Below are 27273 nucleotides of genomic sequence, written 5' to 3'. Positions count from 1 at the left end.
ATCATCCCATTCTCTCTCTTTTGAAAAGAAATATGGTGAGAATTAAATACTTAAATTACACGAAGTAAGACGTTCAGTTCCCCGGCCACCGCGCACGAAGGGGCTCCGGGCAGGGCCAAGGTTGCAACCCCCGTTCTGCAGGGGTCAGAGGGAGCGTGTGTGCTCTTGCTACACGCAGCGTGGGCGCACACGCCTTGGCCGGGGCTGCCTCTCACCTCCGGCCTGGAGAACAAGCTCCCACGGACGCCCTCGGAGGCAGGGCCTGGGGGGCTCCGCGTGTGCTGGAGCTCCCTGCTGGGGAAACCGAGCCCGTCAGCCACCCGTCTGTCCCCCAAAACCAGTTCGCAGGAAAAAATATCTTGAGGAGACACGTGCTATCTCATCTTGAGGGAGGAATCACCCACTCATTTTCAGAACGCTCATGAATCCAGCTCGCAGCACTGCATGCCGGGCTGCCGGACCCCCCTCTGTGGCTGAGCTCAGCCGGTGGGTCAGCCCTCCACGCTCGCCCTGGTTCTGGGCTGAGTAGCTAAAATGTTCGTAAAAAACACTGAATAGTGAGAATAATAAAAACAAATGTCAGACTAATGTACTTTGTATTCTTCGAAGAATTTCACAGAAAGCCCGTTTAATAGTGTCTTTTTTTCCTTTGTTTCATGACCATTCTATAAAGCGGGCTTAATCAGTAACACACAGAATATGAAAAAAATATAATTTTTCCCTCATGCCCTCAATTTTAAAAGAAATAATAAAAATGGAAAATTAGGCCTTCCCTACAGTAGAAAAACACGTTTGTAAATGGGAATGATTCTGGCCACATATAAAATCCTTTGCTCCACTTATATAGAAATTTCAATTCAAAACTGTTTTTTTAATTTGCCAGGCTTGGTGACCCACACCTGTAAGCCCAGCACTTTTGGAGGCCAAGGCAGGAGGATTGCTTGAGGCCAGGAGTTCAAGACCAGCCTGGGCAACAAAGCGAGACCCCATCTCTACAAAAATAGAAAAAAAATCAACTGGGCGTGGCGGTGGGTACCTGCCTCCCGGCCACTCAAGAGGCCCAGGCGGGAGGATCGCTGAGCCCGGGAGTGCGAGGCTGTAGTGAGCTACAATGACGCCACTGCACTCCAGCTGGCGACAGAGCAAGACCTTGTTGCTGAAAAAAAAAGCACTTTTTTTTTTTGTCTAAACAGATCTGATTCTAAAAATATGTATTTTTTAATTTTGATTCTTTTTGTTATATAAACGGGAAACAATACAGAAATGTAGAGAAAGGCAAAATAAAGACACTTGAATATGAAAAAATGACATTCTTATGCTACACCTCTGCAATTTTCTTTTCAAGCAGAAAGAAACCGGGTTACTTTTAAGCAATGCCCTTGCTTCAGGCCTGCCCCCTTACCCACAGTTCCGCATGTGCCGGCTCAACCAACCAGGGATCAAAAATATTTGCAAAAAAATCTGAATAAGGAATAACAGTACAATAATAAAAAATACAAATAAACAATACAAATACAAATAAACAATGTAACAGTTGTTACATTGTAACAACTGTTTACATAGCAGTTAGTCGTATTACGTATCATAAGTGATTCAAAGAGCACAGGTAGGACGTGTTGGGTTGGTGCAAATGCTACACTGTTCTACATCAGAGACTTGAACAGCCTCAGACTTGGGTCCCTGCAGGGAGCCCTGGAACCAACCCCCGGGGACACCGAGGGACAACTTACGTCGTTCTTACGCCAATTTCTTAAATGAATGACATAAAACTCAAAGAAAGACAAAATCTTGTAAATTACTTTTGAATTTGGAAGATATTCAATCATTTTCTCTGTTTTTGAAACTCTGTCGGGCAGGCATGTTTTGAACTCTGTCCCGCTCTAGCCCAGCAGCAGAGGGCCCTGCACTGGGATCTGACACATTCCGAGCCACCACCCGGCTGCCTTCTCCCCGGGGAAGCCGCCCTGCCCCCAGGCCCCCGCCCACCTGCCCCGAGGTTTGCAGTCCTCCCTCCTGTCCCGCCCGGGGCCTTGCAGCAGGCGCCCGTGTCTGGTGACACCAGGTGACACGGAGCACTGCAGGAGCTCCCAGTGCTGGGGGACGCTCCCACCCTAAGCGAGCAGACACTCGGGCTGTCCCAGCAGAAGTGTCTGCCCACATCCTTGAGACGCTGAGGGTCTCCCGTTCTGCTCTGCTTCTCCAGGGTCAGACGAGGGGCTTTTATATGTTTTTGACGTTTAGGATACTCCAGTATTGGGAAAACCTACACATTTCAACACGTGAATAGACTCGTCTACAGTAGCAGCATTTAGGTGGAAGACTTGCTTTCTGATCTATCTAACGTGTCAACACAAAACTCCTTTTTCTTTTGGTTCCAAACATTTTTCTTTTTAAACTACGCTCAAAAACAAATAAATGGGAAAGAATTTTAAAAGTACTCTTAACATATTTTTTTAGAAATTTCTTCTTAGTGATTCAGATAACATTTTGGAATACATTAGGCCTCAGATTACTAAGAAAGTGGAAGTGTCATCCTGCAGACAAAACTCGGAAGCTCTGGTGACAGGGACTCGTGGCGGGTAGAATGTCAGGCAATTGCGGTTAGGGCAGGTGGACCAGGTGTCACCGGGTGGGTGGAGGGCCGTGTGAGCTGCAGGATGCCAGTGGTGGCACCACGCAGGACACGAGCTCTGTGAGGTTGAGGGGATGCTGCGTGCATCACACAGCCCGATAAACAGGGGCATCTGCGCTTGGACTTGGAGGTTCCCAAGGCTGCAACAGCCGTGGGTCAACCTCTGACGCGCGCTGGGTTAACCTCCCGTCCCGCCCTGTCCCCTGCTCTGGTGGCCATGGCCCCAGGGGCCCTAGGAGGGTGCAGCTGTACCAGCTCTGGGCCAGAAAGGCGCTGGGCTATTGGACCCCAAGGAGCTGACCGTGGCCCTGCTCCGGGGCTCACTGCCTGGGGGACCCCCGCGCTGCAGGCGTGGCCCTCTGGGGGGCGCGTGGGGGCTGCCGCGGCAGCCTCGTGGCTCATGCTGCATGCAGTCGTGTGTCCCTGCTGTGTCCGGTCATGCAGCCTACGCGCTCCGCACCTACGGCATCTGTGGGGACCATGCCGCCCTCCTCGCCCAGGGCGGGCGCCTCGCTCGGAGCCCTGGGTGCCAACACTGTGACCTGCTGCGGGGCCGCAGGCGCCCCGGGTCCACCCAGCAACGGGCTCCTGTCCAGTGCGGCAGAACGTACCTAGCACATCCTGACGTCCCATTCACTTAACGGGATGTGTCCATGGGAACCTGCTGCCAGAGCACATGCACGTCCAGCAGCAGTGGAGCGGCTAGACAAGAGGCGGGGCGGCTGGAGCCAGTATTGGGGTTGGACTCGAGGACCCATGCAAAAAGAAAATACAACAGGTGACTAGTGCAGCCGACTCAAGGCAACAGAAACACCCCCCGAGCCTCTCGCCCGCGCGAGGGAGAGCGAGGCGCGGTCGGGGCTGGTGCATTCAACGACACACTCCCAGTGCAGGGCGGGCTCCCACTTCCACATGCAGGGGGTCTCATACTGGGCTCCGGGGGGCCCTGGGGCCACAGGAGGGGTACTCACCTTTGGTGGGTTACATGGGCTCTAAGGCAGCTCGTGCCGTTTACAGCAGTGAGACACAGGCTACACAGACCTCCACGGAGGCTGTGGCGGGGAATTCCTTACCGGCCTGGGCACGGGGTTGAGCTGTGCAAGACTGGGCGCCCTGTGTCACTCTTGACAGAGGCCCGGTGCCGCTCGGCTTGGCAAGGCATTTGTGACCACACCCAGTTGGTCCCTAACGGTAAGTAATCAAACGGGCTGAGTGGCCTGTTCCTGAGGTGTATTGACTGGGGTGTGACAGGAGAGGGCTCGGAGGGTCTTGGGCAAGGGCTGCTGCCCTGGCAGCGCCAGCTTTTCCACACCATGAGCAGCGGGGCAGAGACCTACGATCAGCCCGGCCACAGCGACCAGGCCGGCTGCCGGCACGGCCGCCACTCACAGGCACACACGGACGCACACGCCCGGCTCCCGGGCAGCGGGGGAAGCTCCAGCAATGAACACGGCTCGGACGTGGTCTTTTCAAATCTAAGGACACTGAAGCCCGGAGTACGTGAAAGACCCGTTCTGTGGGGCTAGGCACGAGCTCCCGTGGGGTGCGCAGGGGGGCTGCTGCGTGTGGCCCTCCTGGGCGCCAGAGCCCCGGGGTGCGGGGTGTTCTCCTTTCCGGGTCCGTGGGTGGCTGGTGCTCCTCGTCAGGAAAATGGAGGAGGAGGTTCGCACAATGTAAAAACAGGCCAGTCTCCAAAAGCTCACGGACTTCAGCCGCCCTGGGAGAGGCTGGTCTCCCGGGACCCAGAAAGGAGACCCCACAGCGCCAGACAGGGGGTGGGTGTCGTTCCTAATCTTGAACGTTCTTTTTCCCTTGGTCTTTCTCATCTATTTTTTCTATGTTTTCTTCTGGTTTGTGGATCTTTTGTTTTTTGAAGCCCTTACCTGATCTCCTAGAGAAACATTTTTATTCTAATCGGGGACATTAAAAGATTCCACATTCCACCTGCAACCCGTGCAATCCTGGGATTCGCTGTGATTTTTCACACTTTGGGCCACTTGATGTCATCTTCCTGCCTCATGTGCATCCTCTTGTTTTCAATTTTCTTGTTTTTAAACTTTTTTTTTTCACTTTATTTTCTCCTCTATCAATCCCTCATTTTAAAAGATTGGTGCATATTCTTCCCTTCTCCTATGAAATCTGCCTTTTCCCCTCATTTCAAACCTTGTTTTACTGGTCAGGTTTACAAGTGATTTCACAGAATTAATTGTGCAAGAGGTTTTAAAATAGACTATTCAAATACCCTTGTTTCACAGGCAAAGACACAGATCCAAACCGTTCCGTCCCTCAGTTAAGGGCTCACACAGGGTGGCCGGGCTGGGGGTAGAGGAAAAGGGTTTACTCTGCTGGACTCTTCCAAGTGCTCCCTGACGGCCAATGGTTCCCGCTCCCTGCATCTCCCCTGGGACTACGGGCAGCTGCATTTGTTTCTTAAAGCACAAGCCTCACTGGTTCCTGTTTGCGCTTTCTATTGACTGATTCATTGGACTTTCCAGGTCTTACAGAATCGAGGGGAGTGAAGGAGACAGTAGGAAAGTGAAATAAAATGTATTTAGATGATTGTGTCGAGGACACAGCTGTCCACAGTGGTTTCTGAAAGCCAGACTGTCAGCTGACTGTCACGACTTCCGTTCCGCCATGAGGAGGCAGGCGAGGGCAGAGAGGGCGCCGGGGCACCCAGCAAGTGCGGTCGGGTGGGCACCGTCTGGCCTGGAGTCACGGGGGTGTGCTCCAGGGAGGAAAGGCCAGAGTTGGCCGAGAGTGCGGGCAAGGAGAGGTGAGCCAGGAGCTGGGGCTGAGAAGAGGAGGGAGAGGACTGAGGAGTTGAGTGGCTGCTGCGGGCCCTTCCCAGCCGCCCTGTGACCTGTGGACTCTGCGCCCAGGGACGCTCTCTAGTACTGGACGATCCGGAGGCCGGGTGGGCAGGCTGCGGTGCCCGGGCCCCCTGTGCGGAGGCCCCCCCTCTGTGACGGTGCTCGCTCTCGGGCTCCGTCCTGCTCTGACCTCTCGGAAAGGAAAACAGGGCCATTTCCTTGCACGGCTCTCGGCTCTCTATTGGACGCCCCCACCAAAGACCACTGCCCTTGGAGAGCTCAGCGTGGGGCGCACTGTTTGCACGGGGCCGTGGCCCTCGAGACCACGAGCATGGGACGCACGAGGCGCTCAGGCCACCCCGGGCACCGCGGGGGAAGCGCAGAATCTGCCCTGTCCTGACTGCGTCCAAGAGCAAGGTCAGGGAAGTAGACTGAATGAACAAGAGAAGCGTAGGATCACGAGGACAAGGCCATAAGCGGACCGTGAGGCCCCCACAGGGATGAGAAAGATTCGCGACTCCGAGAGCCTGGTGCTCATTCCACAGACGCCGTTTGGGTGGCCGCGCGGCAGGGCACGGGCTCACGACGGGTGCTCGGCTCTGGTGCCGGCCACGCAGACAGGAGGAACAGGGCACTCTGGCCACACTCCGAGAGTGGCCGGCAGTGTGAAAGGACGTGAGCCACGTCACTCGACGGAAAACCAGCATCTGGGGCTACGTAGCTCAGAGAAGAGAAGATTCGAGGGAAATAAAGCCATTGCCCTAAAATATCTGGGAGGCAAAGTTTGATAGGCGGCGGGAAGTCTTGCCCTGAGAGTTCGCAAGGGCTGGAGACCGTCTCTTAGGAAGAACCTCTGTGCGGCGGCCGAGGAGAGAAGGGGTGTCCTGGGAGCTGGGGACCACTGGGAAGTGTGGGGAGCAGCCCGCGGCTGTCAGATCAGGGCCTGCTACTGACACCGGGCTTCTGCCAGGCCTCGCTCTGGGGCCCAGGTGCTGCGCCCACCAGCTCACTCGCGGGGAGGGCAGGGGGAGGGGACCCGGCGGGCGTCCGTCACATGCCCACCACCCGGGCTGCTGCGCCTGCCCAGGCCCCAGTGTCCATGTTAAGAGCTGGGCTGGGGGAGGAGCCTCGGGCCTTGCTCTGGGAAGGCACAGGAAGGCGGACCCTGCCCCGAGGGAGCCGTGTCCTCCAGCTCAGCGCCACGCCCTTCCCTGTGGCCCTGAGGGGCTCCCACTGCCTTTGAGGCAGGTGCTTGGAGCCCAGTGAGGGAGCAGAGGCGACCTGGGTGACCTGGGCTGGAACTGCAGCTGCGCCACTCGCTCAGCACGCGGCTCACAGCACGTTCTGAGTCCGGGCTTTTGCGTTTGTGAAGTAGGAAAACTGATGCACACTAGCATTGTTAGTGTCCTTGTCAGGGCTAAAGGACCAAAGTGCACACAATTCCAGCTGCTTTTTGAAAAGACAGGCTGGGCTAGAGAGGTCCTAGGTTCCCTGGAGGCTGCTGGCCTGCCCAGAGGTGCAGGTGGTTGCACTGGGCCCAGGTAAACTGCACAGGTAGAAAGGACACCAGTGAGTTCTGCAGGGTAGGTGATAACAACAGCCGGTTCTCCCTAAATGCTAACCACACAGGTACCCGGTAGACTAGACAATCCCATAAGCAGAGCCAATAATCACTGTATACTCATCCACCTTCCACCTGCCCACTTACTGTCCCGAGCAAGGTTCTGCTAAGATCCCCCTGGTTTCCAGGTGAAGCAGGCACAGAGATGTTCAGTAGTTTGCCCAAGGCGAGGGGTGTGCTTGGAACCCGGGCGCCCAGCCCGAGCCGGCGTGTTTGGCCGCCACGCTAGTGTGTCCTGCAGGGAGGCACTAAGGAAAACGCCTGTAGCAGGTGCAGACCACAAAGTGCAAAAGGAAACATTTACGGGATGGGAGCAGCCTGGGGTCAGCACCCAGGAGAGGGCGGACGGCAGTGCCTCGGTGGGGAGACGATGAGGCCAGGCAGAAGGACGTGGTCAGACGGGGGGAGCACGGCCCCCCTGAACGAGGAAGATCACTCGCAGCACAGGTGAGAGAAAAGGAAAGTCAGGACCATGGGGGCCACTGAAGGGACCAAGAGTGAGAGCAGCACAGACACACCTGGCCGGGCCACCTGTGCCCGGAGCTTCCCTGTCTGCAGGGAGGTGAGGGACACAGGCCGACAGGCGGGCGGAGCAAGGCCCGGCTCAGCAGGCCCAGGGCGCGGTGCCCAGGGAAGCCGCCTCATCTCCGAGGACAAGTCCTGAACAGAGAGAGGAGGGTGCGGACGCCTTTCACCAAGACCGTGGGCACAGTTGTGGCGGACGTGTCCACACTGGCAGGAAGTGGGTTCTGCAGGGCCCTGGGGAGGCCACGGCGACCCTCCAGCTACCGTCTAGCGCACGTCCCGGCACTGGAGGTTTGGTGCAAAACCTGCCAGGGTTCCCTGAACTCCTGATCGCCAAGCAGAGTCCTCACCCCCAGGGCACTGCGCCTGCGTGGGGAGGGGAAGATCAGCAGGAGGGGACGTCAGGGACCGGCGGAGCCCAGAAAGCGGCCCGGCCACCAGGTGTGGGTTTTGGGGAGGACGCTGGGGTGCCCTCTTTGCTCTCCTGGGAGCAGGATTGCGGCTGCTGATGGCTCCGGGTGCAGCTGCTGCTCTCTGTGGAGTATGGATGCAATAGAAGCTTGGAGATTAAATGTAGATACGCTGATTAATGCAAATACGTAGATTCAGGTCACTGTTAACACATTACTTTCATTATATTAGCTAATCTCCATTAATTTGTGTGCCCAAAACTGTTCCCAATAAAAGAACATGTGGAGTCTGCTGACTGTGGTAAATGTAAATATTAAAAATATCTATCTTTATTTATTGACCCTTTAATGGGAAGCAACTTTGACTCTGATTTTTAAAACAATCATTGTAAAATGTGTCTGTCTCAGAGTGTATTTTAATAGAAACTACACTTGCATAGTATCAAAAATATGTTCTGTAGGAAAATAATCACATTTTAGAGATGATTTATTGTTATGTAAGCCATAAAGGAAGAACAGGAATGATTTTCTGGAAAAAGGCAGGCGGGCAGGAAGGAAACCCTATACGTGGGAACCGTCTTGGGAGACAGGCTTGCGCGATCTTCGATCCTCACGTCTTGCTGGCAGTCGTGGAACAGTCTCCGGAGCCCCCTCCCGCGGGAAGGCCGGGCAGGTGTCCGCAGCCCGGGGGAAGCTCTTTGAAGGCTGCTGCTGGGGGGCAGCTGCAGGGCCTTCTCCGTGCACCCCCTGTGCCACTCAGGGGCTGCCCTGGGGCCAGGAGGGGGTGAGGGAGACAGTTGCTATGGAGACACGGTTGCTAGGCTCCCTCTTCCCTGCTCATCCCTGCGGTGCAGGCCAGCTCCGTGGTGTGTGCGGGAGGAACATGAAAGCCTGGATCGGCTCCTTGGCTGCGGCGCAGCGGGGAGCTGACAACGGGGGGAGATGCCCTCACGGTGGGGGGGCCGTGCCTGAGGAGGCTCAGCAGCCCCCAGCCTCGGCTCAGAGCCTCCGGCCGTGAGGTCGGCCTCCAGCCAGGCTGTGTCGGCCCAGACCCATCGGCAGAGCCCGAGTCACACTGATCCAGGGCGCCGTCGGCATCTCTGTGCCTCAAAATATAGGTGGAAATCATGTGTCCACTGCAGCCCTCCTTCCCACATGCCTTGCACCTCCACCGGGGCCACGCACAAGCCTGGGTTCTGCGGTGCGGGGCCGGTGTAGACTGCCCCCACATCTCACCTCAAAACGGTACGCGGCGCAGCCCGCGCGGCACTGGGACCCGCACTCCGAGCCCAGCGCTCCCCCCACCCCCCGCAGAGCATTCCCCAAGGCTCACTCTTCCGTGCTAGGGCGTGTGCACGTGTGTGCGTGTGCGGTGCGTGTGCGTGTGCGTGTGCTTGTGCGTGCGTGTGCAGGCGACGACGTGCCTTACGCGTCTCACAGGTTCAAAGGGGACGAGACTCTGTTAAGGGAGGCGTCTGCTCTGAGGATGGAAGGGCGGGTGACGTGGGCGCCGGGACCCGGCTCCGTGGCCCCTGCTGGTCTGGTCTGTTCCAGACAGCAGGTACCTCCTACTCGCCAGGCTTGGCCTCAGACTGGGAAGATGCTTATTGCCATTATCTCAGTTCTAGACATAGAAAGACTGAGTTTCGGAAAAAGCCACGTAAGAGTGCAGCTCCCAGCTAGTGCGTGGCTAGCCCAGGGCGTGGGCCAGTCTGTCTGAATCTGGAGCTGGTTTTTGCCTCGTCACACACGAGAATCTCTCCTTCTCTTGTCAAGAAACCAGTTCCTCATAAGCTCTTCAAATGTAAAGTGCATTAAAACTGAACAGACGTCATCCCTTGCGTTGAAAGACCGGCCGTGTGAAGTGCTGACGAGCTGTGGTCACACCATGTTTCAGGGCTGAGAAGTGGAACACCGGGGGGGGGGGTTAATCTTTCCTTCCTGTCGCACGACGTCAGTTCTTACAGGGGCTCGTGGAGGTTCTGATTTCAATACTCAGAATCTGTCCACTGAGGTCATTCACTGAGATCAGTCCCTGGTGGTGGAGGAGACTGGTCATTTGGCGGAAAGGCCGAGTGTCCCCGAGCCGGGTGCACCTGGAAGTCACATCACGCTGGGGGGCAGGCGCAGTCCGGGTCCTCTAGCCTGCTGGGTGCTTGGGGACTGGTCTTTTTTCTGGAATTCTCCTCCCTCGACTGTCTCTGTCCTGCGTGGGCCGTGGGAAGCTGTGAGCGACCCTGCCCCGACACAGGCCGCCGGACCCCGAGGGAGCACGGCTGTGGTGCCCGGGCGCGGCAGGGGTCCTGGCGGAGGGTCTCCTTGTGCCGGGAACTCGCAGAAGGACCCCCAGTCTGCCTCAGCTCCCGAGTGTCTCTCCTCAGCGGTGTTTTGGGGCAAAATACCCCATTTTGGGAGACAACGGAGGCAGGTTTTCTTCTGGGCCGGGCCCAGCATGGTCTCACATGCAGACTGGTCGTAGCCGGGCCGAGTCCCTGGTGAACTCTGACTCTTTCTGCATCAGGGGCAGCTCCGAAAAGGACATTTTATGTGATGTATGTTTTCTATTTCTGTGATTTTTCTGCGCCCACTGCATGTTGGAAATGGTAATCAATGTTGTTTTCTCCTCCAGTTATGGAAGATTGGCTCTGAAATCTCCAGAGCCCAGCTGTCCTGCTGGGACAGTCTCCTGCCCGTGGAAAGGGCTGCGGTGGCACCACCCAAGCCTCGGTCGTGTCCTGGCCTCGGACCCTCGTCGCCCGCTGGTCTGCCCAGCCTCGGCCACGGCTAGTGTTGGCGAAGGGACACCCTGGGTTTTGAATGTGTCACGAGGTCCCCCCAGGACAAGGAGAAGGACAGGAAGTGAGCGCCAGTCAAAGCCCGCCGAGTAGGAGCGCGGGCACCAAGACGCTCCGTCCACAGCGCAGTTCTTCCTGTGTCCGGAATCTGCGGCCCTGTCGCCCTAAGTGTGCAATTAAACCTCGCAGAAAAGTCATTATTTTGAAGGATTGAAAATAAAATGACTTAAATGTCTCCGTTAAAACCTCCCTACTTCTTAGGGAGCTTCCTTAACTCTAAAAGTGCTCTGGGAACCCTGCTGTGCCAAGACGGCGTCTCTGCGAGAGTGGAGAGTGACGGGGGCTTTGGGCCCGGCTGCCGGAGGGCTCACTTCCCGCTTGTTCTGAAGACTGAGCCGCTTTCTGACCCCAAGAGAGCTCCTCTGTCTCTGCTCCTAGTTGCCTCGCCGAGAAAAAGAGTGTGCAAGCACCCCTCGTGTTTTTTGAGTTGCGACTTCTACTCTGACGCACATCCGCGCTCTGCAACCCCCGGAGGAAGCAGGCTCTCACCTGGCCCACGCACCTGCGAATCTCGCTGCTGCCGTTTCGAGATGAGGAAACTGAAATCCCGAGAGTGTCACTGACCTGCTGGAGCCCATGGAGCTAGAAAGTCGGGAGGGTCTGGAGAGAGGGTCCCTGCGTCCCTCTGCGCCCTCGGAGAGAGCCCTTGGAGAGCCTCCCCGGGCTGCCCTGCCCGGCCGGGCCGCCCCAGGGCCTGGCACAGCGGACGCTGGGTAAGTACGTGTTGGACAGATGGGCGTGTGGACCCCATGGTAACGGGGCATTTTGGAAGAACTGAAGAGCTTGCAAGCAGTAGATGCTGCCGTCACGTGGCAGAGAGCTGTAGGTCCACACCAGAACTGTGACCGCAGACAGCGAGAGTTTACCTCAAGGCTGGAGCTGAAGCGAAGCTCATCGCTGGGACCTGAAGTCTGGAGGAGGCAGAACGGATTGTGCGTGAGAGGCCCCGTCTGTGCCAACAACAGGGCGCCACACATCGCTCGTCAGTGACGTGGGCACGGCCTCGCGCAGGCGTCTCGAACGTGCAGCTGAGAATGTGGAAACCTCGTCTGTCGGACACAGGCTGCCCGAGGAAGCCCGGGGCCTGCTCTGGCCTGGAATCCACAAACAGGGAAACAAAAGACAGGCTTCTCGTGTCTCTCACCGCCCAGCGCAGGGTGTGTTCTGACCCACGATATTTCACAAGTGAATTTTTAAAAAGCCTCAATTTCTATCAGGTTCTCATCTTAACACACGTCATCCAAAAAAGGTAAGAAAACTGAAGCCAGAATTCAAGGTGGTTTGAAAAACAAAGCAATGACAGAGAATAAGGGGATCAAAATACGCCAGCTGGGGAGACGCTTCGGCGTCAGAGTGAAGTTGGCGAGCGCGGATCGGATCCGACGCGAGTCTGACGGGCTGAGGGGCGTTTCCGTTTGATGATCTGAAGCCTGATTTGCAAGTCTGACAACAGCGTATTAATACTGTGCCACAGCAGAGCAGAGGGAGAGGAAGACACGCTAGGAAAATGAAATTCTTTTATCTTTGGAACGTTTCTATCTTGGCCGTTAGAGTTTTAAATTTAAGAAGTTTTATTCACTGGTTTTTGGAACTGGGACACATTTTACTTTGCTAGTGTCCTTTTCCCTGACACCCCCCTCTCTCCTGCAAACAGTCTCACGCCGTCCGCGGCTGGTTCTGGTCTGTCTCAGATTCCGTCCTTTCATGTGACGAACGCTTGCCCGGCTTAGCCTGGGCACCAGCTGCCACCCCGAGCACTTACAAACGGGAGCTTGTTTCCTGCTCATAACGACCTGGCCGCTGCCAGGGCGGCCGCCACTTTGTAGACAGGGAACCCAGAAAGGTTAAGCAACCTGTCTAGGCTCACACAGCCGGGGGGTGGCCAAGCTGGGATCTGAAGTCCAGAAGTCTGGCTCTGAGGTCAGGGCTTGTAACCCTCTGCCGGGCTCGGGCTTCCAGAGGGACAGAGGAACCATGAGACGCCGCGGGCAGGCAGGCGGGGCCCACTCCGCCTGCCGACTGCCTTGCGTCCCAGGTTGAGACACCCACAGGATCCCAAATCTTTCTAGGCCTTGGAGGAGTCTTTGTTAAGGCAATTAAACATTCTGACTAGATTTTTAAACAGAAATTTAAAAAAATCAATTAATAGATCTCAAATACTTGCGATGAAACAAAAAGCAAAAATGTATTCTTTTTGTTTAGCCCAAACACTCCATTTGATGTTCTCATGGAATTAAAATCTAGAAACAGATGCTTTTGACGGCAAAATCCTTATTACGACATGAAAGAAAGAACATGAGAAATACCTTAGAGAAATGCCGGAGCCTCCCAGGCTACCCGTGGACAGAGCCTCGTTGGAGCACCAGCGTCACCCTGACCGTGAGGTTCCACTGAACCCAGATGCAGTGGGAAAAAAACGTCACATATTTAATTTAAAACAAGCCGACAGGCTGGGCACGGTGGCTCACGCCTGTAATCCTAGCACTCTGGGAGGCCGAGGTGGGCGGATCGTTTGAGCTCAGGAGTTCGAGACCCGCCTGAGCAAAAGCGAGACCCCCATCTCTACTAAAAATAGAAAGAAATTATATGGACAGCTAAAAATATATATAGAAAAAATTAGCCGGGCATGGTGGCGCATGCCTGTAGTCCCAGCTACTCGGGAGGCTGAGGCAGGAGGATCGCTTGAGCTCAGGAGTTTGAGGTTGCTGTGAGCTAGGCTGACGCCACGGCACTCACTCTAGCCTGGGCAACAGAGTGAGACTCTGTCTAAAAAAAAATAAAAAATAAAAAAAAAAAAACAAGCCGACAAACAAGATGGGCCACCGGACCGTGGAGTTCCCCGAGGGTGGGTCAGTCCTGGAGCAGAGAACCCGCAAAGCTGTTTGACGGTGTGTCCGCCAGGCCGCCCGGCACCTTCCGTCTCATAACAGCACGAGGCGGAGACGGGGGTGAGAGACGGCAGGGGACGCCGGGCCCGCGGACGGGCCTGCAGGACGGGAAGGAAACGACAGGAATTCCAGAGTCTGGAGGGAAGGGCGTGGGGGCCGAGGCCAGGGCAGCGCCCGCCCGTGCGGGCCGAGGGACGTGCGGGCAGACCCACCGGGCGCCGTCCGTGTGCGGAACAACCAGACGCTCCCCCTTCTCCCTCCGCAGCCCACCCAGGTCTCGAAACGCAGGTTTTCCCCTCAGGAGGACCCTTGAGTGTGGGAAGTGGATGAGTTTAAGTGAAAGATCAAAGTCGCTTTTCCACAATGTCTTAGGTTCCTCATCTGTGAGGCGGGCCCCGTAGATTAGCCATTAATGCTTTGAGAGACTACGTGAGCCCAGGGGTGGAAAGGTGTGGCTTATTTATTTATTTATTTTTTTCCTGAGACAGAGTCTCGCTCTGTTGCCTGGGCTGGAGTGCCGTGGTGTCAGCCCAGCTCACAGCAACCTCCAACTCCTGGGCTCAAGCGATCCTCCTGTCTCAGCCACTCGAGTAGCTGGGACTGCAGGCACGCGCCACCACACCCAGCTAATTTTTTCTACATTTAGTTGCCTGGGTCATTTTTTTTTTTTTTTCTATTTTTAGTAGAAACAGGGTCTCGTTCTTGCTCAGGCTGGTCTCGAACTCCTGACCTCGTGCGATCTTCCCGCCTCGGCCTCCCAGAGTGCTAGGGTTACAGGCGTGAGTCACCACACCGGGCTGAAAAATGCTTCTTTTTTATATTTTAATGATTGTTTTCCTACAGTGAAGATTCTCAGCCTCTGCTGACTTCCAGCTGGCACTGGCCAGACCCCGTCTGCCTGTCCCACCTGCCGGTCCTCCTGCCCTGCTGCGGGGACGCAGCTGCAAACTGCCCACATGGGGCCGGGCTGGAGGCCCCCGGCTTGCCCGGTGGGCACTTCCTGCGCCACCCAGCCTGTGGTCCAGGGGCCAAGGGTGTGTGACCTCCCTCTGTCCTTCCTGCAGTAATCACCCGGCCCAGCTCCTGGTGACAAGGGTGTGTACGGGGTGGCAGGGCCAGCCTGTAGCCACATCATTCTGCCTGTGCCACCACTGATCACCTTCAGGTGACTTTGCCTCTGGATCTTGCTCATGTTAGTGGACTAACAGGGTTTTCCCAGGGACTTGGCACAGGGTGACAGTGGGAGGAGAGACCCCAGAAGCCCCCCAATAAGACCAGGTCCAGAGGCAGGAAAGCAGCATGGAGGTCAGGCAGCGTCAGGGCCCAGGCTGGGAAGGCCCGGGGCCCGGGAGGTATAGTCAGGCCCGGGAGGTACAGTCAGGTCCGGGAGGTACAGCCAGGCCCGGGAGGTACAGCCAGGCCCGGGAGGTACAGCCAGGCCCGGGAGGTACAGTCAGGCCAGGGGAGGCACGGTCAGGCCAGGGAGGCACGGTCAGGCCTGGGAGGCACGGTCAGGCCAGGGAGGCACGGCCAGGCCAGGGAGGCACGGTCAGGCCAGGGAGGCACGGTCAGGCCAGGGAGGCACGGCCAGGCCAGGGAGGCACGGCCAGGCCAGGGAGGTACAGTCAGGCCAGGGAGGTACGGTCAGACCTGGGAGGTACGGTCAGGCCCGCGGAGGTACGGTCAGGCCAGGGAGGTACAGTCAGGCCCAGGGAGGTACAGTCAGGCCAGGGAGGTACAATCAGGCCCAGGGAGGTGCAGACAGGCCCTGGGAGGTGCAGACAGGCCCAGGGAGGTACAGACAGGCCCTGGGAGGCACCGTCAGACCTGCGAAATACAGTCAGGCCAAGGAGGTACAGTCAGGCCCAGGGAGGTACAGTCAGGCCCGGGGAGGCACAGGGAGGCCAGGGAGGTACAGTCAGGCTGGGGGAGGCATAGTCAGGCCCGGGGAGGCACAGGGAGGCACAGTCAGGCCCAGGAGGTACAGTCAGGCCTAGGGAGGCACAGGGAGGCCGGGGAGGTACAGTCAGACTTGGGAGGCACAGTCAGGCCAGGGGAGGCACAGTCAGGCCTGGGGAGGCACAGTCAGGCCAGGGGAGGCACAGTCAGGCCTGGGGAGGCACAGTCAGGCCCGGGGAGGCGCAGGGAGGCACAGTCAGGCCCGGGGAGGCGCAGGGAGGTGCAGTCAGGCCTGGGGAGGCGCAGGGAGGTGCAGTCAGGCCTGGGGAGGCGCAGGGAGGTACAGTCAGGCCTGGGGAGGCACAGGGAGGTGCAGTCAGGCCAGGGGAGGCGCAGGGAGGCGCAGGGAGGTACAGTCAGACTTGGGAGGCACAGTCAGGCCAGGGAGGTACAGTCAGGCCCGGGGAGGCCAGGGGAGGCACAGTCAGGCCTGGGGAGGCACAGTCAGGCCAGGGGAGGCACAGTCAGGCCCGGGGAGGCGCAGGGAGGTACAGTCAGGCGCAGGGAGGCGCAGGGAGGTACAGTCAGGCCCGGGGAGGCGCAGAGAGGTACAGTCAGGCCAGGGGAGGTACAGTCAGACTTGGGAGGCACAGTGAGGCCCGGGGAGGCGCAGGGAGGTACAGTCAGGCCCGGGGAGGCCAGGGGAGGCATAGTCAGGCCAGGGGAGGTACAGTCAGACTTGGGAGGCACAGTGAGGCCCGGGGAGGCGCAGGGAGGTGCACCTGCAGAACCCGGAGATGTTTCAAACACAGTTAAATGGAATTCACTAGTGCCCAGGACAGCGCTCTTTCTATAAAAATGCAACAGAAAAATGGAATAGATGAGATGTGATTTCGCTGAATCGCCACTCCTCCGAGATCACAGATGGTGTCTGGGAAGGAACACGGGGGCCGGTGTTGGGGGTGCAGCCTGTGGGTTCCTGCTCCCGCCCTCCCCGCTCAGCGCAGGCCCTGGGGGCCCCACACAGCCCTTCACTCAAGACAGAGCCTGGGGAGAACGGGTCTCGCTCCTGAAACTGCCAGGAAAAAAGCCCTCCGAAATCCTTGTCAATAATTTCCCAACGGGAACATCCACTTTATTTCCAATTTTGTTCATTTTGCTCCAGGGAACTATAAATTAGTGAAGTGTTTACTAGATTAAAACCTCAAATTTATAATTAAAGGCCAATATTGCCTCATCCTACTGGGCAGACCCCCCCCCCCCATCACAGAAGACTTGCTTCTCAGCCCACCGCGAGCCCGTGTCTGGACGCAGGAGAAATGGGGCCGGATTCCCAACACCTGGGAGAGGCCAAATTCCGCCGGCAGTGAGACAGGAAGAAAACTCAGCCTGACATGTCTTATGCAGGGGCGTGTGTCTGGCTTTGAATCCTGGCCAAGCAACAGCAAAAACAGTGTGTGTGTATAAATTTATCATATATAGGTTAATAGTTATATATTTAAAAACCTTTAAAATTTCAGTACTTGAAATTGTAAGGAAAATGAATTTTCCTTTTTGTTCACATGCATCAAAAATGCTGTGCATATATTTAAAAAAGCAACTAATCTAAGATTTAAAAAATTAATGTATTCAAAGAATCATTTTCAAATTATTTTCAGAAGATGTATTATTTTACATTTAATTTGATGATAAATGATCTTTTATTTGCTCGAAAGTAAACTATCAGTCCGTAGCTTCTGATGTCTGTATTAAAGTTTCATAATTTTGAAATGAGAGATTAGAATAGTTAGAAATATTTCACAAGACGAATCTTCCTTTTGACCTCATTCTAAATATAAAGTGTTCCCAAAGTTTGTCACAATAAAAAACAAAAAGCCGTACAAAGCTGGCTTTGGGAGTTAGAATTAACCTCCAACTTCAGGGAGAATTCGGAGTTCTCGTCGCTAAGTTCCGCCACAGTCCTGGCAAACTGCTTTTTAAATGGCTTAGGGTACGAATGCAGAAGTGGTTAAACGAATTAATTCATTCGGGAAGCCAGGGAGTCTGGCAGGTTAGAGATGAAATGACATGTGACGAGGGTGCACCGAGTCCGCCCGCCCCTGAATGACCGTCTCCCCCGAGGCCGGGGCTCAGCAAAATTCTCCACCACAGCGACGGAGGAGCAAGGCCACACTAGAAAGTTCCAGAGGAGACTTTCACAGTTTCAAACTGACTGTGGATGGGGTGTCTTGTCTACATTCATCATGTTTCGTTTCGTTTTCATGAAAATGGAAAATGAGATATAAAGGAAACATTTACAAATTTGGCCCCCGTGAAGGAGAGGCGCTGTCCGTCCAGGGCAGCCTGGCCAGGGCTTCGCGGACACGGAAGGCTCCAGCACATTCTCGCAGACACGGCACGGTGGCCTCCAGTTTGGAAACCGCCTCCCGCAGCCACCTGGCCCAGGCCAAGCCGCGGGGCCTCTGTGCGCCCCCCCTGCTTTGACTGACCCCGAATCGGGTGCTCTGCTCTCCGGCCCAGTGTGCCCTAGGTACGTCCCTGTCCCCGCCCTCTGCAGGGCCCGCTCCCCTCGGGCAGAGAAACCCCAGGAGGGACCCTCCCCAGGCCCTCCTCCCTGAGGTCCACTCTCCGGGTCCTGACCATCCCAGGCCACTGCTTATAGCCCCCTTGGTCCCGCTGAGCCTGGGGACACTGTCCACAGTCCTCAGGAGCACGTCAGCATCGGGTCCCTGCTGTCCTGCTGGCTGCGGTGCCCCTGGCTGAGCGAGGCCTCTGTGGTCAGCAGAGCTCTGTGCCCCGTGTCCGCGCCCTCACTCCCGGGCCGGCCCCCGTGTCCGCGCCCTCGCTCCCGGGCCGCCCCCGTGTCCGCGCCCTCCCTCCCGGGCCGGCCCCGTGTCCGCGCCCTCGCTCCCGGGCCGGCCCCGTGTCCGCGCCCTCGCTCCCGGGCCGGCCCCGTGTCCGCGCCCTCGCTCCCGGGCTGCCCCCGTGTCTGTGCCCTCGCTCCTGGGCTGCGTTCTCCTCTCCACCCGCTGCCAGGCCGGCTCCAGCCGTCCTCCCAGACCTGCGCACACTCCCTGGTTCTCAGACGCCTCCCCTGCCCTGGCTCTCAGTAAGGCTGTGTGTGTCTCCTCGTGGCTGAACCTCAGCCTCAGGGCCACGTGTGGCCCTCCAGATCCCCAAGTGTGGCCTCCACTAAATCCAGATTTCACAGAACAAATCCCTTTCTTAAGAAGATTTGTTCCGTAAAATCTGGATTTCGTCAAGGAGCCTCACTCAGGGATCCAGATAGGCCACACGTGGCCCTGAGGCCACAGGTCCCCTAGGCCTGCGTGGACACACGCACACGTATTTGTTTTTGGTCTGCTTTAAACAACTGACCAGGGGTCCTCGGAGGCAGAATTTGTGTCTCATCTCTGGGCATTGATTAGATATTTTGGAAACAATGAACGAATGAAACATTGCTCAGTTTTCGATCCCTCTGAGAATGTCCTGTCCTGGTTTGTGCTTCGTCTGGGGGGCCAGGGAGCTTCAGGTCCCCAAATCGTCCATCTTTCCCAGAAGACACAGAGATGGAGACAATCCCAGGCAGCCAGGGCAGTTTCTGATGCGTGTTCGAATGAGCGCACACACGGAGCGGAGCGCTGACAAGTACAACAAAAGCAGCTACGAGCCCCCGGCGTACCCTGCCCCGGCGCACCCCGGCCCCGCCGCGCACAGGGTAGGAAGGGCCCAGAGGGCTGTTCCACGCCACGCACCCTCAAAGCGTGACTCTCCCAGTGTCTTTTCCTTTTTCTTTTTTCAATTAAAGGCCTCGATGTAAAGTATTCCCAAGCTCAAAATGTTTTTGAGTGAATTATTGTTCTCATTTCTGTGACATAAGACGCAAAGGATGCAAAGTCATGTGGTAAATATCAATTCAACACTTATATTTCCCTCCTTTGAGTTCTGGCCAATGTTTTCACAAGGCAAGTTACTTTGCCACTGGTAACAACAGTATTTATTGCCTGTCTGCCATGAGCCGCTGTCAGTACTATCCCCGTCACAGATGAGGGAACTGAGGCCCAGAGGAAATTCACGACACACCCCTCTCACCAGAAAGTTGATGCTCTCTATTTCGTTTTGCACAAAGAATCTCTGCATGAAAAATCATGTATCTTGACCATTTAAACTTAAGTGTTTCCACCTCTTGCCTTTCTTTAATTACCTGAGTCTGATTTCTATTGTGAATTTTAATACAACCTGAATCAAAACATTGATGATGGTGAGTCGTAAACAAACAAACCTAAATTGCATTTCAAATATTGCTAGAGAACTTTATAAATGTTTTATAAAGCACAGATCCCTTTATAGAGTTAATTAAACAATGAAGTTTTGTTGTTGTTTAGTTTGGTTTTGGTCGGTTTGTGTGTGGATATAGTTAGTTTAAGGTAATTAAGATAGAGCGCCAAACCCAAACGTGGACACCTGGAACTCACTTCACGATCTGGGTGTACAGCTCAGACGGACCCCGAGCGGGATTCTGCTCCGAGAACAGACATCGGAGACACGGCCCAGCTCCTGCTTCCCTCCCCACCTGGGAGGCCACTGCTGGGCACGGCGTCAATGACGGTGCCCCCGGGACAGAGGGAAGACCAGGGCTTTCCTGGTCCCCTCCCTCAACAAGGAGGCAATGAATTGAGGCCTGGGGGGCCAGCTTCGGTTATTGCTGGTTGTAGGTACACTGTGTGTGTGTGTGTAACTGGAGTCGCCCTGAACATTCCTATTTTAGAAGTTTTACTATTAATATATTATGCTTAACTGTATTTCCCGTATCGAGCTTATTTTAAAATTGTTTCTACTCATTATGACAAAATAAAAATATATCTGGAACAAGCTGTATTTGGTAGGTATTTAAACAAAATGCTGTAGTGCAAACTTTGTAAACTTTTACGGACGTTGCGATGTCAGTGGTAGAACTGGGTCTCTGCTGGCGCAAGGTCAAAGTGCACCTGGCTGGTTGTGAGAAATGCCTGCGAGCAGGTTTCCATGCCGACGTGACGTAATGTGGGAGCTCACCCGCCCTGGGCTGACCCCAGTTTAACTCCCCGAGTGGGTTACAAGAAAACCGCACGAGGCCAGCCCTGGGAGGAAAACAACTGCATGTGTGGTCACAGCCAAGCTAAACTTAGTTGCACGCAAACCCTTGATTCTTGGTGACAAAACAAGACACCCAAGGAGGCGGGAATTCGAAGAGCAAGTGGGATGCGAGGAAAAGCTCAGCTCCAGCCTCTCACTGCCGCTACCGTCCGTGCCTGTCCGTGAGCGGCCTCAGTTCCCACACGTGTAAAACGGGTCTACGTGCGCCTTCCCGCCTTTCTCACGAGGGTGGCGGTCTGCGTGTGCGCTGGGTCCACCGCCAGGCACCCTACAGGCAGCATGTCTCAGGACAAGCAGGTGCCGCCATGGAGTCGGGGGGACTCAGTGGCCTGGCAGAGCTGGCCGGGGCCCCCGGTCTGTGTGGGGGAGGGACCGACACCCCTGCACCCCAGGATCCCCCCTCGCCCAGAGACGCTGGTGCGCCCAGGCGCTCTGGGGTGCTGGGTCAGCTGCCGGATGAAACCGCCTTTGCTACTGAAATGAGGAGTCCCTGAGGGTAACCGTGACGCGAAAGGCCCCGGGTGAGCCCCCTCCCAGCGCGGCGAGTCTCACGGGACTTTCTGTCCTGGAGGAGCAGAGTTTACACCGAGGTCAACTCACCCTCCCGATGAGCAAATGCGCTGTCTACTAAAGAAACCAGACCCCAGTCCAGGCACTTGTAATCTGCAAACTTCTGCGGATTTACCAATGGAAACTGAAAGCAAAAGCTTACAGAAGTGAGGGTGATTTCTCAGGGCCTGATGGGCCCTCAGCGGAGGGACCCCGCACCCCAACAGTGGGGCCGTCGGCCCCGGCACACGCCCGTCCTGCACCCCTACATTCACAGCTGAAAAGTGAGACCCAGGATGTCCCCAAATTAAGTGGCCTTTAGCAAACAGTAATATCTTGGCCCAAGTTAAAATTTTTAATTCTTTGATTTACGGTTTATTTTAAAATAAATGTAACCTGGTTAAAAAAGTTTTATGTTACATGTGGCTAAATTTCTGCAGCCTAAGCTAAAAATCCCTAGGTTATGCACATAGAGATTGCAGAATGCAAGAGAACATTCTAAAGGGCGGGGAACCAAAAAGCAGCGCCCCCCCATGGTGATTAAATCACAGTGGTCTAATAGTCCTCCTCCTGAATGGGGTCACGCTAATGACAGGACTTGTGGTATGACAAGGTAAAGATATGAATAATAAGGAGGCATCTAAATTTGCCCAACCAAAGTATAAATGAAAGCCAATTTGCAGGCCCATTTTAAGAGCTAATTGCCTCTGATTGAAATCAGTTTTGATTTGGCTTAAATTGGTTCCTGAGATGGCTAAGACACCTACATCGTCCTCGTGCCTGCCAGCGAACACGCATCTGGAAGCAGGAAAGAGAATTCCTGGTGGGGAGAATACGGTTCCTTAAAAAGAAAAAAACAGGCTGATGTGATATGATTTGCAAGTTCCTCCACTTGCTGCTTTCAGGGAAACTTAGCAAATGAAATTTTAAGAGAAGAAACTTCTCTTTAGAATCAGAGTTCACGTGAGCAGGATTTCTTACCAAAAAGCCACTTTAATTTCCACACTTCTATTCTCTTTTGCTTTTTGGTCTATGGTCTCAAGGAATGTCACAGCCAGGTAATCCCTACGGTGGCCCTGGGCCTGCAGGGGGTCCCGGAGGGGGTGTGCCGTGTAACCAGGACTCTGCCTCGCAGCGTCTGCGCGAGAGGGTCCGCGAGGCCCAGGGGCTCTGAGCTGCCCCCACGCCGCCCTCCGCCTCCACCGGGGGCCCTTTCACCCCTCGGGTTCCCGCCTCACCTCCGAGCCGCTCAGCTATTTTTCTACGTCAGATGGACCAGAGGACAGAAACAGCAATAGTTCCAAAGTTTGTGCAAGAGCCATATGCACATTAAGTTTCAACACATGTTCAGTTTACATGTTGTACAGAATTAAACATGAAATTACTGATTTCTCTTCAAGAATATCCCACGTGTGTTACTCCACATAGGGACTGAGCAAAGTGTTATCTCAGACGCCTAAGAGCTTTGAGGACCCCAGACCCAGAGTTTATCTGGCAGAATCTGTCTTGCCCGTGATCAAGAATGTCCTGTGAATGGCCAACTGTCAAAGTTCAGTGTTGGAACTGACACGAAGATTTCCAGAAAATTCTGTCTGCTAGCTGATGCATAGCGGAGAAGAACTGTTTGCGGTCATTGGGGCCTACGTTCTACATGCGTCTGTACACGTTCTACATGCGTCTGTACACGTTCTACATGCGTCTGTACACGTTCTACATGCGTCTGTACGCAGAAACAGAGAGCGTGGTGCTGAGCAGCGGACAGCGGGCGCCGCGTGCTCAGCCAGGGAGGCTGCTGCTGCGGAGCACGTGGCCCAGGCCCTGAAACACGCGCACAGGGAGCGTCACACTGAGAAGGCACATGCGGGAGTCGTCCCAAAGAAAGCGACCGCCACAGGGGCTGGTCCACGCCCGCTGCCCGGGAGAGCGGCCGGCAGAGCCGGGGAGAGCGGCCGGCAGAGCGCTGACCACGAGGACCAAGTGCAGGCTGGAGGGCACCGCCGGCTAAGGGGCGAGGAAAACGTCACCATCTATGGTTCCCTCTGTCTGGAAAGACACAGCATCAAGTAAAAATGGGTCACTGAAACATTAATGTTTAACTGAAATCTGTAGTTCTGAAGATCCATCACTAGAAACGACCCTTTCAGAAAACAAGTGAAGCTTGGATTCCCCAGAGAGGCTCCATCAAGACGGGACTTACGTCTCGCAAAGACAAGTCTAGAAATGGGCGTGGCTTTTAGATCAGCCCCAAATTAGGACAAGACCACCCGCCTTCTGGAAGACACGGGCCCCCTCCAGGACAGGCGGGGAAAGCGTGGGCGGGGCCGAGCAGCCCTCCCCCACCCTAGAAGACGGAGAGCCAGCGCTGCCGGCTGGTGACGCCAAGGCTGAGACCACCGCACCGCCTCGCAGTGGAGGGAGGTAAGAAGAACGTGCTGGAACTGGAGACAGCAAGTCTGCTCGGAATTTCAGACCAACACAGACTTTCAAGCCCAACGTTAAGGGATGCAAGAAAGGAAAGCTGAGCCCCTCAGGAGAGGACGGTCTCGGAGGGGTCTGAGACCCTGCCCGGGCAGAAGTGGGACTAGATGCCAGCTGTGCGAAGGTGCTTTCCTGCTCACAGCTGGCCTGCCGGAGCTGGGGGTGAGCCAGCCTTCTGCAAGGTGCCCTCATCAAGAAAGTCAAAGGGATGTCGCCATGCTCTGATGTGCTGGCCAAGTTCCAAGTGCATTAGTCACATTTTGACCGGGAGGGAAATGTGGTTTCAAGCCATAAAAGAGATCCCTGGACAGAGCGGGTCGAATTGCTGTTGCTACTGCTGTCCGTCTCGTGACTCTAGGGCTACTTTGTCCGTCAGGCACTGCTGCGGGTGACGCCACAGACTTTAGAGCTGTTAAGGAAGAGGAAGCCCTCCAGGTGTGACATTCCACGAAGAGAATTCCAAGAGTCTCGTGGCGCAAGAGCTAGTTCAGGAAGTCACTGAACATGAGCAGGTGATCTATGGCTCTAGGGCCTTGGACAGGGATCCTGCAAGAAACGACATGGGGTGAAACAGAACCTGCGCTCGCTGAGGGTCTGGTGTGTCGTCGGGGCTGGGTGTCGGGGCAGGGTGGCCGGGCAAGAACCAAATGTGGGTTGGAAACATCACCTTCTTGCATGGACACTAAAGCCTTTTCCACACAGAATGAAAACCAAGCAACTGACGTAACGGCAGCTCTGTCGGATCACTAGAAACAGTTACTGTGGGGACCCTTGGCTCTCCCCGCGCCGCGGAAGTCTTTCAGCTCTCGCCGCGTCCCTCGCATCTGCCTGAGTGTCTGTGTCACTGGAGTCTGAAGGCTTCCTTACACTTTCCGTAACTTTACCGACTTCTTTCAAAACCTAACTAGGACCTGAACATAGACATCTACATAGAAAGAAGGAAAACCTCAGTCTGGTGGTATAAATGTAGGTGGTTTTGCCATTTTCCCAAATTTACTCTTAAAAATTACAGGCACAGAGGAGAGGGGGGTAAAGTTTAGAATGATGTGTGTGTCTCTGTGGGCAGTTGAGGACCAGGACTACACGGATTCCTGAACTGCGAGCTGTCATTGTCCTGAAGAGTGTTGACAACTAAGACCACAGTGCATTTAGCAGATTAGCTACAATCATGGTAGATTTTTATCATGAGTGCTATTTAAGTGTCTATGTTCTAAATAATCATATTAACTTCTGGCTTTAAAAATATCAGTTCTGATTCTTTAAGTTACAACCATTTCCTACAAGTGTGAGTAACTGTAAAACTTCCCTTTCGTATGCATGCACTTCTGAAAACACCCGTGCTCTAGGAAACTCGAGACAGAAAGGGTATGAGATGGAAAACCCAGGGTAAATGCAAGGGAGGGAGGCAGGCCGGGTCGTCTGGAGAAGTGGCTAAAATCCCCAGGAGAACCCGGCTGTGGGTGCTGGATCTGGGCACTGATGAGCACAGGTCATTTTTGGTACAGACAGTTTTCTTTTCAAACGACACATCACTCTTTGTGAACTACTGAGAGAAGACGTTTTTAAAAGAGAATGGTTTCCATTAACGCTTACTTGAGTTCTTGGGAGCTGGTGGCCAGCATGCTCCGGATGCTTTTGTCAGCCAGCGGGCAGCCCGACAGACTGTAAGACAGGCCAGGAAGTCGGGTGAGTGACCTCTAAGCGGCTGAGCTCCCGAACAAACACAACATAAAAACTGAAATTAAAAAGTTTAATGCAGAAAAGCAATGGGCAAGTGCTGTATATTGAATTTTTTGTACATTTAACTCTGAATATGTTCAAATATAAATTCAAGAAGATATTTCTGTTAATATGCAATTGTTTAAAAATAAGATAAAATGTTTATGCTCTTTGGTATAAATATTTAAGAATAACTTTGCAAATTTAGGTAGTTTGTTTGAAAATAAAAGACATTATACAACACATAAATTAGCATGCTTTTGAAGGTCAACATATAGCACTTAAAGGGTTGACACAGAATTCAACATTTTTACTTTGACAGCATTGTTGAGGTAAGCTGAAAACAATAAATTGAAAAGACAGAATCCACCATGAAAAAAATGAAGTCACACCTTCTGTGTGAGGCGTAATTACCAGTCACATGACCACTCCCATCACACCCCGGAGTTGGACATCTGCCACCAGACAAAAACAAGAACAGCCAGAATAGTAAGTATGTTTTAAAAAAACTTTTAAAAAAGTTTCATTGTTTCCAGTTTAGCTGCAATGTCTGCAAGGGGATTTAAGCACCCTGGAGAGAAGCCGCAAATGCACAGGGTTAAATGGAAATGACGCCTCCGTACGACAGAGCATCGTCCCGGACAAGCAAGTGCACAGTCAGCTCCCACTCTGCGGGACCCGCAGCCTGAGACATTGTGCTGCGAAGGTCGCATGCTCCCACGGCAAGGCATATACAGACCCGGCTTTTAAAAGTAAGCCAAAGAATGGGAAAATTAAGAAAAGTCACAATTTCACCTCACATTATGCTTACGTTATCAAGTCCTTTTTGCTCTCCTTGCACTGCGGGTACTTGGGTTTTGGACTCGGGATGGTCACCTCCCCCGGGTACCTTCTTTCTTCGAGAGCCTCCTGGAACGGGTCCAGCTCTTCCGGCTGCAGGCAAAGCAGAGCTTTAGCGCCACAGGTGGAAACCCAGCACAGACGGGACAAGGTGGCTCGTGGCTCTGGGGTGGCCACCTCTACCTTCCCCACCTCTTCCTACTACCCAGTTAAAATCATTGTGTATCTTTGACCCGATAAAGCCCCTTCTGAAAATGCAAACTGAACTTCCCATCACCTGCTCTGAACTTCTCAAATTATGGTCACCCGCCAGCGGTCCGGGCCCTTGTTCAATATTCACTGGCCACACTCACAACAGGGACACACAAAGGGTCTGGCCACCAGAGAGCCCACTTTTACTTTGGTCTTCTCATCCCACACTCAGTAAACACCTGTGTCTGGCTGTCAGTTCCCACACCGACCTGCAAGGATTCAACACAGTACCTAAAAATAGTTTAGGATGGCATTTTTACCAATCAAGGTAAGTACTTTGCAGGTATGTGCTTTTGCTTTTGAGACTCAAGGCAATGGAAGACCAGCTTAGATGAGTGTTGGAACTTTCAGTTTTTCTTGTGCAGCATTTTTCTTTTCGGGAAAGTGTGTCCAAGTGCAGTGACCCTGAGGTTCCTGCAGATGGCAACGCTGAGCAAGCGTGTTCCTCGGTCCCTGCAGGACAGCGAGGTTTGACGTTCCTGACAGTCCACGACAGGAAAACACTCTGTCGTCTTACGAGGGCTTAATTGTAATTAAAATAAATTCCAAGATTGAACTTCTCTGCCTTATTTTGTAGTCATGATTTAACACTGCACTAAAGAAAAAAATACTTGGAAGTTTAGCTTGCTGCTCAGATTTGCTTCTGTTTCACAGTG

The 27273-nt window shown here is 54.5% G+C and overlaps 1 protein-coding gene across 5 annotated transcripts in view; it reads right to left on the bottom strand.

The window, feature by feature from the left end:
• The window catches only part of MYT1L (myelin transcription factor 1 like), a 425635-nt gene that overhangs the window by 35716 nt on the left and 362646 nt on the right, over window positions 1–27273 (bottom strand). For all 5 annotated transcript variants that reach the window (XM_069495366.1, XM_069495367.1, XM_069495363.1 and 2 more), the window contains 2 exons: window positions 26337–26458; window positions 25400–25468 (listed from right to left, as the gene is read on the bottom strand). In XM_069495366.1, the coding sequence (XP_069351467.1) occupies window positions 25400–25468; window positions 26337–26458 (191 nt within the window). The remainder of the gene's footprint in view (window positions 1–25399; window positions 25469–26336; window positions 26459–27273) is intronic.

Source organism: Eulemur rufifrons, chromosome 19 (genome assembly GCF_041146395.1).
Source record: "Eulemur rufifrons isolate Redbay chromosome 19, OSU_ERuf_1, whole genome shotgun sequence".
Lineage (NCBI taxonomy): Eukaryota > Metazoa > Chordata > Mammalia > Primates > Lemuridae > Eulemur > Eulemur rufifrons.
Note: the sequence above shows the minus strand (reverse complement) of the source record. Positions and strands in the feature narration are given on the sequence as shown.